This window comes from Girardinichthys multiradiatus, chromosome 8 (assembly GCF_021462225.1).
Source record: "Girardinichthys multiradiatus isolate DD_20200921_A chromosome 8, DD_fGirMul_XY1, whole genome shotgun sequence".
NCBI lineage: Eukaryota > Metazoa > Chordata > Actinopteri > Cyprinodontiformes > Goodeidae > Girardinichthys > Girardinichthys multiradiatus.
In genome coordinates this window covers 42,346,499-42,363,520 of record NC_061801.1, presented here as the reverse complement: position 1 = coordinate 42,363,520, position 17,022 = coordinate 42,346,499, and the positions used below count along the sequence as shown (strand labels likewise).

The 17,022-nt window shown below is 43.8% G+C and overlaps 1 protein-coding gene and 1 long non-coding RNA gene across 3 annotated transcripts; one reads left to right on the top strand and one right to left on the bottom strand.

The window, feature by feature from the left end:
* The first annotated feature begins 5,153 nt into the window (after positions 1-5,153).
* Positions 5,154-12,883, top strand: LOC124872135. The gene is made up of 11 exons (XM_047371851.1): positions 5,154-5,352; positions 7,068-7,272; positions 7,340-7,541; positions 7,626-7,794; positions 8,418-8,511; positions 8,584-8,622; positions 9,505-9,558; positions 11,216-11,343; positions 11,436-11,571; positions 11,689-11,759; positions 12,665-12,883. The coding sequence occupies exons 2-11, from the start codon at positions 7,071-7,073 to the stop codon at positions 12,881-12,883; spliced, it is 1,314 nt and encodes a 437-aa protein (XP_047227807.1). The 5' UTR covers positions 5,154-5,352; positions 7,068-7,070.
* On the bottom strand, positions 12,413-14,683 carry LOC124872158. 2 transcript variants are annotated; one of them, XR_007039206.1, is made up of 3 exons: positions 14,177-14,683; positions 13,985-14,102; positions 12,413-12,918 (listed from the first exon to the last, which is right to left on the bottom strand). It is a non-coding gene; the product is annotated as an uncharacterized LOC124872158 (long non-coding RNA). The 2 variants fall into 2 exon arrangements; XR_007039207.1 differs by lacking the exon at positions 12,413-12,918 and adding an exon at positions 13,013-13,456.
* Between the last annotated feature and the right edge of the window lie 2,339 nt (positions 14,684-17,022).

The following is a 17,022-nucleotide window of genomic DNA, read 5'->3' as shown; positions in this document are numbered from 1 at the left end:
ACTGCTGAAGAACCAGCCAAACAACATCTCCAATTCCTGGTTGGTGTCTTTGTTCTGTGATGGACGTGGAATCAACCTGCTGTTTCACTTTAAAGCATCCGACATGCGATCTGCTGCATTCTTCTCTCCAAACTGCAACCATCAAGTTAATAAACGGTTGACTCCTCACTAATCAGACCTTCACCGTTCCCAGCATGATGTTGTTTTGTCAACTTGTTGCTTCTTTGTTCTGAGGTTTTTTACAATCTCAAACTGTATCCTGTTAAAGATAAAGTGTGAAATATGATTTTTTTCCCTCTACTTTCCTAATGTGGCCTCTTTTCTCATCTAGCAAGGGCAGCGCCTGTAAGTGGGCAGCAAAGCCTCGGTGACCCGTCTCCCCCTTGTCTTGTGTCATGATGTCTGTTTGGATGGGTTCTACTGGACTTCTAATGTCCCCTCAAGGATCAATAAAGTATCTTTGAATTGAATTGAATTGAATTGAATTGAATTGAATGGATGATGGATGGATGATGGATGGATGATGGATGGATGGATGGATGGATGATGGATGGATGGATGGATGATGGATGGATGATGGATGATGGATGGATGGGTTCTACTGGACTTCTAATGTCCCCTCAAGGATCAATAAAGTATCTTTGAATTGAATTGAATTGAATTGAATTGAATTGAATTGAATGGATGATGGATGGATGATGGATGGATGATGGATGGATGATGGATGGATGGATGGATGGATGATGGATGGATGATGGATGATGGATGGATGGATGATGGATGGATGGATGGATGGATGATGGATGGATGGATGATGGATGGATGGATGGATGGATGGATGGATGGATGATGGATGGATGGATGGATGATGGATGGATGATGGATGAATGGATGGATGGATGATGGATGATGGATGGATGGATGATGGGTGGATGATGGATGGATGGATGGATGATGGCTGGATGGATGATGGATGGATGGATGGATGGATGGATGGATGATGGATGATGGATGATGGATGGATGGATGATGGATGGATGGATGGATGGATGATGGATGGATGATGGATGGATGGATGGATGATGGATGGATGGATGGATGATGGATGGATGGATGGATGGATGATGGATGGATGGATGATGGATGGATGGATGATGGATGGATGATGGATGGATGGATGATGGATGGATGGATGATGGATGGATGGATGGATGATGGATGGATGATTGATGGATGGATGGATGGACGGATGGATGATGATGGATGATGGATGGATGATGGATGGATGGATGGATGGATGGATGATGGATGGATGGATGGATGATGGATGGATGGATGGATGGATGATGGATGGATGGACGGATGATGGATGGATGATGGATGGATGGATGATGGATGGATGGATGATGGATGGATGGATGGATGGATGGATGATGGATGGATGATGGATGGATGGACGAATGGATGGATGGATGGATGGATGATGGATGGATGGATGATGGATGGATGGATGGATGGATGGATGATGGATGGATGATGGATGGATGGATGGATGATGGATGGATGGATGGATGGATGGATGGATGGATGGATGGATGGATGATGGATGGATGATGGATGGATGGATGATGGATGGATGGATGGATGATGGATGGATGGATGGATGATGGATGGATGGATGGATGGATGATGGATGGATGATGGATGGATGGATGGATGGATGATGGATGGATGGATGATGGATGGATGGATGGATGGATGATGGATGGATGGATGGATGATGGATGGATGATGGATGGATGGATGATGGATGGATGGATGGATGGATGATGGATGGATGGATGATGGATGGATGGATGATGGATGGATGGATGGATGGATGATGGATGGATGGATGGATGATGGATGGATGGATGGATGATGGATAGATGGATGGATGGATGATGGATGGATGGATGGATGATGGATGGATGATGGATGGATGATGGATGGATGGATGGATGATGGATGGATGGATGGATGGATGGATGGATGATGGATGGATGATGGATGGATGGATGGATGATGGATGGATGGATGGATGATGGATGGATGGATGATGGATGGATGGATGATGGATGGATGATGGATGGATGGATGATGGATGGATGATGGATGGATGATGGATGGATGGATGGATGATGGATGGATGGATGGATGATGGATGGATGGATGATGGATGATGGATGATGGATGGATGATGGATGGATGGATGGATGATGGATGGATGGATGGATGATGGATGGATGGATGATGGATGGATGGATGATGGATGGATGATGGATGGATGGATGGATGATGGATGGATGGATGGATGATGGATGGATGGATGATGGATGATGGATGGATGATGGATGGATGGATGGATGATGGATGGATGGATGGATGATGGATGGATGGATGATGGATGGATGGATTGATGATGGATGGATGGATGGATGATGGATGGATGGATGGATGATGGATGGATGGATGGATGGATGATGGATGGATGGATGGATGATGGATGGATGGATTGATGATGGATGGATGGATGGATGATGGATGGATGGATGGATGATGGATGGATGGATGGATGGATGATGGATGGATGGATGGATGATGGATGGATGGATGATGGATGGATGGATTGATGATGGATGGATGGATGGATGATGGATGGATGGATGATGGATGGATGATGGATGGATGGATGGATGATGGATGGATGGATGGATGATGGATGGATGGATGATGGATGGATGATGGATGGATGGATGGATGATGGATGGATGGATGGATGGATGATGGATGGATGGATGGATGATGGATGGATGGATGGATGATGGATGGATGGATGATGGATGGATGATGGATGGATGGATGGATGATGGATGGATGGATGGATGATGGATGGATGGAGAACTTATCTTCTTTCATATAAATCTGGTATTTTTTGCTGCGTTTGTTGCTGATTCTGATGGTTCTTCTCTGAACCGTCGATGAATAATAAAAACACCTTTTGGGTTTTCTCTAAAAATGCATTTGCAGTTTTTCTTTGGTTTCTTCTCTGCTGGATCCATTCATCTCCTTCTGGTTGCAGTTAACAGAACCAACGCTGACAGGTTTTTTAATCTTAATTATGAAGCAAACTCTGCAGACTGGTTCTGTTTTAGACACAGTTTGATTGATGTGTTAGAACCTGAAAAATGAAATTCTGTTCAGATCCGAGTGTCTCATGAACTCGACTAACTATTTTCTTAAAAACCAGAAAGCTCCACAGGAAACAGCAGATGTAGGCAGAAGCTGTCTAACCATATCTGGAGAAGTTAACTCCATGTACATTGTTTACTGTACTGGGTTATTTGTTCTGGACAGATTCTGTTGGTTTTCACCACTGGTTTCTGCAGCCAGATGTTGTTTTAGGAGTCAGCAGATGTTCCAACATGCCGAGGCCGTATCTGCGTGCAGGAATGTTGGCTCCCATCCATCAAACCTCTCTGATGTTATTTCCTTTTCTCTTCCAGAGAAAATCCGGGTGGCTGACGTTGGCTCGGGTCCAAACACATAAATGGGTTATTCTGAGTAAAAGAGAGCGAGCATGAAGGCCTCACAGAAACATGCACAGTATGCAGGTTCTGCAGCAGAGCTTTTCCTGAAGATGGACCTGAACCACATTAGACAGTACCTCGGGCAGTGTGAAGAACCCACGTAGTTTGCACAGAACATAAATAACCATGGCCTTTGGACCAAGACAGAGGACACTTTGTCCTTTTCCCTTAGATTCCTGCAGACACTTCCCAGTTGTTCTCAGTTTCTGGGATTGCTCCACAGACCAAAGTCCCTTTAATGAGAACTTCGTGGTCCATTTAACTATGTCCATGTCTTGGTCCTGTGGATTCAAAACAAACCAAAATCATCAGCCCTCCAACGTGATGCTTGGGCCAGCCTAACTCCTGCTGGCATCTTGTTTTTAAAGAGAAGATACTTTCTCCTGCAGCCCTTCCAAACAGCCGTAGTGGTTCAGTGTCATGACCTTTAACCTGCTAACTGAGGTCTGTAGAGTCTGTGATGGAGCTCTTGGGTTTCTGGTCATTTCTCTGAGCTTCATGCTCTGACCTTAAGCTGAATCTGCGTGGATGTCCACTCCTGGGAAGATTGGCAGCTTCTGGAGATTTTTCTTCAACTGTTCTGGTTCATTAAAAACTGTAAATGAGAACATGTCTTGGGGTCAGAACAGTTCCTTTTGGTTCTGAACCAGGGTTCTGGAACCTGTGGCTCTGGAGACAAAGTGGTTCTTTGGACCTTCCACATTGGCTATAACCAACTGTGGCTGAAGATGATGAAGAACTAACTAATGGTTTTACATTAGGAGCTGTGGCTCAGTGAGAAGAGCGGTCTTCTTGCAGTCTGAGGATTGTGGGTTTGATTCTGCCTTCCACATGTCCATGTGCCCCTGGGCAAGGTACTTAACCTCAAATGTTCGTATCATTGAATGAATGTGAATGTGGCTCTAGGGTAAAGTGCTTTGAGTGGTCAGTATGACTGGAAAGACTATATAAGTTCAGTCCATTTACCATTTTTAATGTAGATGTAATGCAGGATTTAGCAGTGTTGGAAGAAGAACTAAAGGCAGTAGTAAAACTGTTTTCCTTGCCCTCAGGTTGGAAACTATCTGCTTTTTTAAAAGGCTTTTCCATAAATATCAACATACCAGAGAAGAAAATGGATCCATCTTGTTCTTGCTAAAGTTTTGTATTTTTCTTTGTTTAAAAAGCTGTCATGTCAGATTTGCAGCTCTAAACAAGTTTTATTTTAGTGATCTGAGAGCAGAAATGGTTGTTGGATTGTAAAGGCTGCAGTTCCAGATTAGCTGATAATATTTCTAGTATTTAACCAGCAGCTGATGATCCTACAGGAAGACAGAAACTGACTGAACTTCTTCTAGGTATTTTCCACATTATTCATCTTAGACTCTCTCGAGGTTGGAAACATTTTCCACCTCAACTGGTCCTGTGTCGGTTCTCTGCAGATAAGCCTAAACAGACTGCCAGTCCATCACAGGAGCAAAAGGACAGAACCAGTCCAGGCTCTGGCTGAACGTTCCTCCCCCATGCAGAACATTTTTGGCAGCATCATGGTGCAGCATTCCTCTGCTCTAAATACAGGAAACATTTGGGTTCAGGAGAAAAATTGTTCTGCTGCAGAAGTCTTTCACTTTAATTCTTCCTAATAACCCTGCAGAAGCTGTCAGGCTTCAAAAGCTGCAGAGGAGGAACACGCACAACTTCAGCTAAACGTCTACCTGCTACTGGCACCAAGACAAACACCAAGGTAAGACTGAATGTTAAATATTACCTGCTGGGAGGTTTCTGCCTGGTTCCTCTCTGGTTCATATATTGCTTGAGGGCTTCAAGGCAACACTGGAAGGTTGCTGTAACCAGTGTGTTAAACAGGGACAGCAGAGATCTTCAGCTTTTATAACTGAGTTCATGTGTTAAACCGGTGTTAGGCAGCAACACGGTCTAAAGCAGCTTTCCCCACGTTTCTAATTAACTTCTTTTTATCAGCAAACCTTCATTTAAGATCAGTGGTAGAGAAGAAGACCCAATAGTTTTAAAATATGAATCTTTACTAACAGTTGTTGAGCTCTGGCAGCTCACAAACTTAAGTCCAGAGTAGAGAAACCGTCCAGGTCCAAAACCCTCACAGGTTCTCCAGCCAAGAGACAAACCAGAGGAACACACCTGTAGAGCACCACAACTGCACCAGAAGTCCCTGAACAACAGAGAAAGTGGAGCAGCTGCTCCTTACATCTGAAAGCAGGACAGCAAACTTTCCCCATGTTCTGACCCAGATCGTTCAGTAAATTTAATTAAACTGTGAAGAAAACAAACTGTTCAGTCAGAGCAAAATTAAACTGGTCTCAATCAGTTTTAAAATCTTCTACCAGACCTGCATCTGTCTCCCTCCCATCGGCCTCGCAGCGTTCTGGTGGAGTCTGGTCGGACCCACCAGAATAAACTCTTCTGATTGGCTCACGGACTCAGCAGAAACGGGCAAAACCAACGTTTTTATTGGAGGATCGAACTCAGATTCTCCAAGATCAGACTATAGGTACATCTCAGAAAATTAGTAACATACACTCAGACGGGTCTGGGCTGAGGAGAAACAGAACCGGACTGTTGCTCAGTGATCCAAAGTCCTCTTTTGAGTTTAGTGAGCAGTCTGTTGGGGTCTTATCTCCTGGGCAGGATGTACTAATCAGTGTGTGTGTGTTTGGAGGAGCAGCTGTAATCTAAACTAATTAAGCCAACCAACCAAACAGCAGACAGAATAGAATGGAGAAGGTCTACTAAGTTTAGATTTGCTGGGGTCCAAGTTTCGGTTCTGGTGTCGGTGCCAACGCAGTAGCCTCCAATACAGCAAGGCCCTCCACAGGCAGCAGCAGAGTATCTCCTGCTAGATGCAACCAGGACCGGCTCCCCCCATCTTAACTGGAACCTAAATAACTGCACAGATGATTCTTGGACTGGGTTCTGCCCTGCATGTGGTTTCTAGCAGGCTTTGCGGCTTCAACCCACCACACTGGTCCATTCTCTGCTATTTGATGCTCAGTAAGTCGTCCTCAGCTGCTCTGTTTCATATCCCCACTCAGTGCGCTGCCGTCCACTCTATAAATGACCTCTCCAGAAGGTCAAACATCTTGTCATCTTCCAAGAAGACAGGCAGCTTCCTCTTTGGTATCCCTCACGGGTTGTCTTGAGTCTGCTCGCTCTGTTCTTCTCTGGCACCTGGCAGTAACTAATGTCCGTTGTGTGTTCATTGAAGCTGGCAGGACGGAGACGGGCAACTTTAGCCTGTCTAACCTCGGGTCTTCAGACAGGAGAAGGAATCTGAAAGTATTTAATGTTTGAGATAAAACTGTTTTCATTTAGAAATAAAATGTTAATCTGTCTCAGCTGAATATAAATTTATAAACTGAATCTGTTTTGACTCTGATGTGCTCAGTGGCAACAACAGAATAACAGAACATTTGATCCCAACAGAAGATGTTTGCAGCTAAAACCAGTGCAGTTCTTAAAAGTGTCGGAGCTGAGGGGGATCTGATTTCCAACTCCAATTTAAGTCAGAAAGTTGATCTTCTGACTCTGGTCCGAGTCAGCGAGGGAAAGTTCTTCCAGTACCCCAAGTACACAATGATGCAGTGCACCTTACCTGAGCTCATGGAGGAACAGGAGGAGTTTTCTCCAGGTGAGTAATCTGACAGACACACAAACAATACCTGAACCATTTCTGTGACCTTTAACCTTTCTGCCAGAGGTCGAGGAAGAACTTTTAGTGGAGCACTTCAAGACTTCTTCAGAGACCCATGGGACTGCTGAACTGAAGGGGAGCCACGAAGTTGTTGGTGAAGCTGCAATCTCTGCAAAATGTGATTCTGTGGATGGTCTGTTTAAGTCAGTCAACATCATGAAGAAGAAAGCCAACCTTAAAGCTGTGAGGAAGACTTTCAGCGGCAGGTACAGCATGATGTAGCATGTGTCCTATCAAGCTGTTGTCCTGAACTGGTTCTCATGGGTTCCTCTGCTGATGCTCTTTCTCAGGAAGCTTAAAAATGAAAGTATAAAGCTGCTGAAACTGAAGGAAAAAGACAAGCTGGCGTTTGTTCATCAGACGGTTTATAACACAGAACCTGTGCAAATGATCAAAACGTCTGATCAGGGAGGATCCATCTCAGCGTCATATCAGAAGATCATGAATCTGCTCTTCAAGGTGAGTGAACCTGCAGAAAGTTTGAAATATTACCAACACAGCAGAACAGAAACAAATCAGAATGTTTCATAGAAGAAATCAAAAACCTTCTATGGGTCAGGTCTGTCGGCCCACCAGCTCAGCTGAACCTCCTCCATCCATTCCATCATTTCTCCACTTCATCATCAGCTGCCAAGTAAAATGTTTAAATTCTAAGGTGAATGTAGGAGAGGAGATCAATCCTCACTTGAAACCACCTTCTAACCCATAGGTTCTTTAAACCAACGTATGAGCAGGTTGGTGGTAAATGGATCATTACCAACCGTCTGTGATCATCCTCCAGTGGTGGACGGGATATTTGAGGATTAAAGTATTTTTCAGTCTGAAGCTGGTCTGAGCTCGTCTCAAAGGATGTACCTAGAGCAGGAAAGATCTTTGGTTTCTTATGATGCCTCTGAAGGACAGAGATTGAAGAACCTTCATCACTCAACACATGAGGACCTCAGAACATCTTGAATAACGTGTTCAGGACTCTGTATGAAAGAACAGCATCATTGTTGTCAAATGTTCTGCTGGCTGCAGGAAAACGTTGGTTTGTGTTGTTTGTGTAACTGAAGACAACCTGTTATTTAACTGGTTTTCAGGTCAGCAGGAAGGAGGAGACGACCTTCACTATCCCAGAAAAAGCCACCTTTGCTTTTGGACTTCAGGAGATCATGTTTGAGAAGGAGAAGATGGGTAAGAACAATTTCTCCCTGACTTTGCTGTATTTGTTCTAGCAGTTTTGTCATCGTTTCTTCTTGTGTTTAGAAATACCGTTTGAATCCTGGACTTACAAGAAGAATTCAGGTAAGTTCCTTCAACTGTTTGTCTGAGGCTGATGAGTCCAGCCGATCCAGTTTATGTTGAAATCCCACACTGACCTTAGCTGGTGTGAGTGTGGAGCTGAGCGGTACCATCTGGACTAGCTGGGCTCAGATGCAAGTGTAGTTTGGGTTCTAGAAGCAGATTCCTGCAGAAGAAGCTCTGACCTTTCAGAGGAGAACCATCAGCCAATGTATGCAACTGCGTGCTTGAAGGTTGGAGGTCTCCTTGGTGAGCAACTAGGTCACCTTCTTGAGACCTTTGACCCTATTGAGGTGGTGGTCCAGTCCGCAGGTGTTTCAAAAAGCCTTAGGACAATGCCCTGTTGGAGTTTCTGCAGCAGACTGATTAGGAGGTGAAGGCTTCCAGTTGGATTCTTCTCACATCCCAATCCAACCAAAACTGGAGCTGTGCCCATGTTCTTGACAGAGCACTGCTGGTGAAGGTTGGACTCAGTGTCTGCAGTGCTGTTTGTGGTGTTCATGGACAGATTTTATAGACCTAGTAATGGGGATGAGGGTGTCTTCAATGTCTCATCTTCTTTTTGGAAATGATGTGATTCTGTCAAGATCCTCAGAAGCTCATGTTAAGCTGACAGTTTGTAACTGAACACGAGCAACTGAGATCTTCTCATCTGAGGACATGGTTGTTATGATGTTACAGATCAGATATTCAGAGATCTGGTGGGTTTTAAGCTTCCAGCTTTTCTATTTGAAGACATTTTATTTTTATTTTGTTTGACTTTCATGTACAAAATTACTTTTGTATAATTAATGACAACAATCTCATGAATTCAGTTGAGCTGGAAATGAATCCATAATTAACAGGAGCTCCTCCTCCTATCATCTGCTTCCACGCTGTTTCCAGGTCTGTTCTCCCATGACAGCATTGACTCAGATCTCATGCAGCAAGTCAGAGAAGGTAAGAGAGCCGCTTCCTGGGAACATTTTACTAAACACTTGTCATCACTGGACCTCGGTGCTGTATTCAGTACAGTTCATCCTGATTGGTCAATTGGAATCTGGGCGGGTCGTCTGGTTTGGTGCTACATTGGTTCAGATCTTCATCAGACTAGTTTATGTCATCTTAAATGTTTTAGTCCAATTAAATTTTATTCAGTTTATCAGCATAGCATCAATTCCCAACAAATGTGATCTCACAGCACTTTACAGGAGCAACGGGTTTTATTCAGATCCTGTAAAATATGATCAGATCCATCATAGAGACTGACCCAGGTTCTGCTGCACGTATTCCAGTTAAATGCTTGTAACAGTGCAGCTCAGACAAGTTCAGTTTATGATTCCAGCTGGTAAAAAGTTATCTAAGTAGCCAACGAATGTCCTCTAGGTGAGGGTTTGCTGCAGGTAAGAAGCCTCGATGCCTCTTAGCAAACGAGGATCACATGGAGTTCTCAAGGCTCCCTCCTCGGGCACCTTTTAGTCCTCCATTTGCTCCCCCTAGCTCACATTAGATAGTACTACAAAATCTCTGACTGTTCGTATGCTGATGACACACCACTTATATTTCTGTGTCACCTCATGATCACAGTCCTGACTGTAAGTCAGTATCATCATGTAAAGTACTGTGCAAAAGTTTTAGGCAGGTGTGAAAAAATGCTGTAAACAAAGAAAGCTTTCAGAAATGCTTTAATCATTTATTTTCATCAATCAACAAAATGCAGTGAAGAACAAAAGAGAAATCTAAATCAAATCAATATTTGGTGTGACCAGTGACCACCCTTTGAATTCAGAACAGCATCAGTTCTTCTAGGTAGACTTGCACACAGTTCTTGAAGGAACTCGGCTGGTAGGTTGTTCCAAACATCTTGGAGAACTAACCACAGATCTTCTGTGGATGGAGGCTTTTTCACATCCTTCTGTGTCTTCATGTAATCCCAGAAACACTCCATGATGTTGAGATCAGGGCTCTGTGGGACCAGACCATCACTTCCAGTATGTCTTGTTTGTTGAAGGTCGTTCTTAATGACTTTGGCTGTATGTTTGGGTTCACTCACTTAGCATTTTGTAGATTGATAAAAACACACAGAACTATATAGTACTGTACTGCACAGTACTATATGTAAAATACTGTGATCAGGGACCTTAATGGTTGTAGAGAAACTGATATTGTTATTCAGTTTCAAAGCCCTGCTTAGCAACAGCAACTTTGATAAAATTATCTATTGGAAATTAATTATTATTATGCTTATTTGCAGCATACCTAAATGTTCTATTACTATGTCCTTCATTCACATGAACAAGAATCTGCTTGACAGCAAAAACCAAATGAATTCATCTTCACTGTTTTACTGTGATGCTAATTTTTAAAACGTAATTGTCGTGACCTTTGTTTCTCTTTAAGGCACTTATCTGTATGAATGTGATTAAACAGACTTGTCTATCATCTTCATCATCATAAGTACTGGGTGATACTGATTCTGCTGCACAACTCTGCTCACACCGTCCCATAAATCATTTCAATTACATAAAAGTTATATCATGAATTAAACTTTTATTTTAGCTCCGTAATAAATCCAGAATGGATCAGATTCAGTCAACTTGTCCTGTTTCTCCTGCAGGGATCAAGATGAAGGAGTTTCTCCTGAAGCCGCTTACAGTTCTTCCTGAGTCGACTCGCCAGGATCTGCTAAAGAAGCTCCAAGAGGTTCTGGAGGAAGGAGATGCTCTCAGTCTGCTGGAGGAAACCGTATGGTTGATGTTTTTTCTCAGCTTGTGTAGCCTCCAGTAAATTATTTGTTCTGGATCATTGGAACATTTTTCTCCTCCTCTACATCTCAGCTGGATCAGTGCAGCAAAGGAGAGTATGAGCGTCCTCAGTCCAAGGTCGTCTCATCCTTCATGGACCTCCTGGATGAGTCCAAAGTGTCCACAAAGGTGAAGGATGCGGTTCATCTTCTGGTCAGTGCCATGGATGGTGAGTCACCTGAGGCTGGCATCATCAGAAGAAGCTGTTCAGTAGATGTAATATCCTCTGTCTGTGACTCATAACTCTGAGCTCTGCATCTTTTAACTCTTCTTCTGTTTCCTGCAGCTCTGCCAGAGGTGAAACTGCAACCTTTGACCTCCTGCTGTCCTGAAACTCTGACAGTCCTCAGCCAGCTGGTTCGTCCATTTTCACTCAGAGACGTCCACGTCATGTCTCAGCTGAATCTTATTTATTTATTATTTATCATTGCCTGAAATCATTAATCAAATATTGACTTCTATACACTTAAGTTTATACGACAGAGAAGTTGAACTCGGGTTTTGTGATATTTGAGGTCTGAAAATGAAGTATGTTTGTTTTTTGGATCATTTTCTGCAAAATCAGTAGTTGTAGTAACAGAAAAAGTCTCTGATTAGTTTGTGGAAAATCTTCTGGAGTCACATAATTATTGTCAGTCATTTTCTACCGCTTATTCCATAGTGGGTCGCAGGGAAGCTGGTGCCTATGTTCACCAGTTTACAGGTGGGGTTCACCCTGGACAGGTCACTAGTCCATCACACATACAACCATGCACACACTCATTCATAAACCTAAGGGCAATTTAGAGTTACCAATTAACCTAACAGGCATGTCTTTGGACTGTGGGAGGAAGCCGGAGTACCTGGTGAGAACCCACGCATGCACGGGGAGAACATGCAAACTCCATGCAGAAAGACCCCCGGCCGGGAATCGAACCCAGGACCTTCTTGCTGCAAGGCAACAGTGCTACCAACTGCACCACCGTGCAGCCCACATAAATATTGTAATTTTTGTTAAAAACAAATCAGTAAACATTTTATTTTTTATTTTTAGTTTGTCTAAACTCCAGAAATACAAACAAACCTGAAGATATTTAAATGAGAGAAGAAAATGAGTGAAACTATGACATAAAGACATCAGAGGGACTAAATGACCAAAGTTAGGGTTAGACTGTGGGACATTGTCTTTGTCTCCATCTTTCTCCATGTTTCAGTGTGTCTCTACTTTTCTTCATGTCTTTCTGCCTGTTCACCTGCCTCTGTCTGTCTCCACGTGTCTCCAGGTGGACAGCCTGAAGGACAAAGGTGAAGCCTGTCTCCCAGAGTCTCCACCTGCCCCATTGCAGCAGGACGGGGAGCTGCGCTGGGCAGCTGAGCTCCTCTGTTCCTGCGATGAGACGCTGACAGAGCTGAGCAACAGCTGGGACCGACCACCTGAGGTTCTGCTGGAGGTTCTGGCTCTGACCGTGCTGGGAGTCCACATGCTGCAGCCCAGAGTGTAAAGCTGGTTCTACTGGTGGAGGTTTCACACTGAAGTCTTTAAATCAAGGAAATATACTTCATGAATAATCTGTCTCTGTATAAAAATGAGACAAATATAAATTTTCCAGAAGAAATTTTATATATTTATATAATTTTATAAAATTTTACTGATTTTCTTTATTTTCTTCATTAAAATCAAGTTTTGGTTCAAACAGATTTTCTGTATTTTTCTTGGTTTTAAATAATTTTCTGGTTGATCGTTTCTCATCCTGGAGAAAGACACATTGATGCTTCCCAGGTGTAACCATGGCAACATAGTGGTTCCAGGTCCAACAGATCTTAACTGACGGTTGCACATGTCCTGGTTCTCTTCATCAAAATGTTCATCTAGCGTCATGCGTCTGTCGATGTCCTGCTGCCACTGTGGTCCTCAAGTCATGATAGTCAGAGTCTCTGAAAGGTCTCACTGACTTGCAGCCCTCTGAGTGCCTTCATCTGCTCTGCTTCCTCAGTTCTTACAGCCAACTGATGGGCCCATTAGGTCGGGTCCAACCAGCTGTTCTCCTCTAACGATCGAGGCAGAGCAGCAGGTTCTGGTGGTTCCAAAGTTAAGAGAGAAACATTGAATGAACTCCAATGTTGGCTAATAAAACTGATTCTGATGAATCAGTAAAATGAAGTTATTATATGACAGTAATGTCAGGGATCTGGGAGCTTTATGCTCTAATGTTGGCGAAACAGAAACAACTAATATTTACTAAAATGTGTTCTGGTATCATACTGCATTCAGTACAATGAAAATCAGATATTTACACAAAAGACACTTAACTTTGTTTCCTCAGTGTCGGATCTTCAATTGGGCCGAACCTCATTTCAACTCAATTAGGATAACAATAATTATTTGTTGCTAAATACCAGAATAATGAGATCCACTGTCACTTCCTTCAAAACCAAAGGTTTATATTGTGCCTTTAAACTGTTTGGGACCGCCCAGATGATGATGATGTCATGGCTTAGCCATTTCGATAGGTTAATTCAGATCATTTGAGTTAACTGGAGACACACCTCACACACACCTTGTGTGACATCATGGACAAATTTGTTCAAACATTTACACTCACTGTGAGGTTCAGGACGGAGGACCCAGAATTTCAGCCAGAAACAGAATAAAAGTTAAAAGATTTATTCAGGAGCAGCGCACAGATACTCAGGACTCCACCAGCCGGGGACCCAGGATCACTGGGAACAGAGAGGCAGGTTAGTGGCTTGAAAAAGCTTGGGTAAATATATATGAATCCAAAGAAGCCACCTACCTTAACAGAGTCCGTGTAGGACGGAGGAATCAGAATAGGCTCCTTTGCGGGGTGCGGTCCTGGCGATCTCCAGACTGGGGGGGTCGGTGCAGAACACGCCGCAGCCAGAAGTCGGATTGCCGACAGGGGGAAAGATCCAAGACTCGGTGGTCAAGGGAGGGCAGTAACTGGGTGAAACCAGGGAGGCAGACTCAGGCAGACAAATCCTGGGGCGAAGCAGGAGGCTTTGGTCGAGAGGCAGAAACAAGGTCGTAATCCAGAGGCGAGAGACATCCAATGAGGGTCAAGCAAGACAGGGAAATCCAAGATGCAAAAAGTGGTCAAAAAACGTGGTCAGGCAGGAAGGAATGCTGGACTTCTACTAACTGGTAGGTTTTCGAAAATCTGGCACCGTCTGCCTGTCTGAGGGCTGAATATAACTGCAGAAAAACAGGTGCATGGCATGATTGATTGCACTCCAGTGCAGCAGCAGACAGGTGAAGCAGATTAGCTGATTACATGAAGACAGAGCAGGCAGACGGGCCAGAATCATAACACTCACCACCCACTTTATTAGGTACACCTGTCCAACTGCTCGTTAACGCAGATTCCTAATCAGCCAATCACATGGCAGCAACTCAATGCATTTAGGCATGTAGACATGGTCAAGACGATCTGCTGCAGTTCAAACCGAGCATCAGAATGGAGAAGAAAGGTGATTTAAGTGACTTTGAACGTAGCATGGTTGTTGGTGCCAGACAGGCTGGTCTGAGTATTTCAGAAACTGCTGATCTACTGGGATTTTCACGCACTACCATCTCTAGGGTTTACAGAGAATGGTTCAAAAAAGAGAAAATATCCAGTGAGCGGCAGTTCTGTGGACACAAATGCCTTGTTGATGTCAGAGGTCAGAGGAGAATGGCCAGACTGGTTCGAGCTGATAGAAAGGCAACAGTAACTCAAATAACCACTCGTTACAACCAAGGAATGCAGAAGAGCATTTCTGAACGTACAACACGTCTAACCTTGAGGCAGATGGGCTACAGCAGCAGAAGACCACACCGGGTGCCACTCCTGTCAGCTAAGAACAGGAAACTGAGGCTACAATTCACACAGGCTCACCAAAGTTGGACAATAGAAGATTGGAAAAACGTTGCCTGGTCTGATGAATCTCTATTTCTGCTGCGACATTCGGATGGTCGGGTCAGAATTTGGTGTCAACATCATGAAAGCATGGATCCATCCTGCCTTGTATCAACGGTTCAGGCTGGTAGTGGTATAATGGTGTGGGGGATATTTTCTTGGCACTCTTTGGGGCCCTTAGTACCAACTGAGCATCGTGTCAATGCCACAGTCTACCTGAGTATTGTTGCTGACCATGTCCATCCCTTTATGACCACAGTGGACCCATCTTCTGATGGTTACTTCCAGCAGGATAACGCGCCATGTCATAAAGCACGAATCAGCTCAGACTGGTTTCTGGAACATGACAATGAGTTCACTGGACTCAAATGGTCTCCAGTCACCAGATCTCAGACCAATAGATCACCTTTGGGATGTGGTGGAACCGGAGATTCTCATCATGGATGCAGCCGACAAATCTGCAGCATCTGTGTGATGCTATCGTGTCAATATGGACCAAACTCTCTGAGGAATGTTTCCAGTACCTTGTTGAATCTATGCCATGAAGGATTAAGGAAGTTCTGAAGGCAAAAAGGAGTCCAACCCGGTACTAGCAAGGTGTACCTAATAAAGAGGCCGGTGAGTGTATATGCTGCAATTAACAGGATGGAACAGTCCAGCCATCTTGCTTCAAGAAGGAGATAGGTTATGTGCCCCTGAGATCGATGGATTCGGGTGGGAAATTTGTGTGTAACCCAGAACAACAGCTACAGACGTTGTGAAGCTGCTCAGAGCATCATTTTGAGTCCTGTACCAACATGGGCTGAAAGGCTATTCAGAGAGGAAGAAACCGTCATAAAGAGCCAGATTACAGTTTGCAGATGCACTGGTCCGGTGATCTGATGAGACTAAAACTGAAGAGTTTGGACCTGATGTCCATTTGCAGGAAAAAGGGAGAAGCCTTCAAGCCTTAAAACACCATCCTAACTAGGAAGTACAGAGGTGGCAGCATCATGTTGTGGGGTTGCTTTGCTGCAGGAGGGGCTGGTCCCCTTCCTAGAATAGATGACCTCATGAGCAAAGAACATTATATGGAAATATTGAAACAACATTTGAAGACATCGCCCAGGATGGTAAATCTTGGACCCAGGCAGGTCTTCCTGAAGGGTGAAGGTGAGGAGGAATTCCAAACTTCTAAGACCTGGAGCTCATCACCAAAGATGAATCATCAGAACACCAGAGGAAACAGGACAAAAGCTGCTCAGTAATTAGAAGAAGGTTCATTTTTAACCAGTTTATTAAAATTTAAATAAAACAGCTAAGAGTTAAATATTCCTCCATTAATATTGTTTTAGTATCTTCTGGGAGAAGCCCGCCTCATTTCCTGGTAGATACCAACTTCCTGGTTAAATAAAAATGATCTTCAGTCTAAAGCTGCCAGGGGTATGAATAATTCTGGGCTTACTTTTACATACATATACACATTATTCTGTCTTGGTGTCTCAGTTTAAATACTTACTGTGTAACAGAGATAGGTTCTGATCCAGATGGAAGTGATCAGACGAACTGGGATGAAAACATGACCAGAACCAGCCGAAAAGGCTCTTTAGAACCTACTGGTCTTCACTTCTGGAGGAGCTTTCCTGATCTCCAGCTTCTCTGTGTGTTTTAGAAGTGCTCAGCTCAATTTGATGCTCCAGAGGAGGTCCATTTGTTCTGAAGGTTCTTCTGGTTCAAAGTAACAG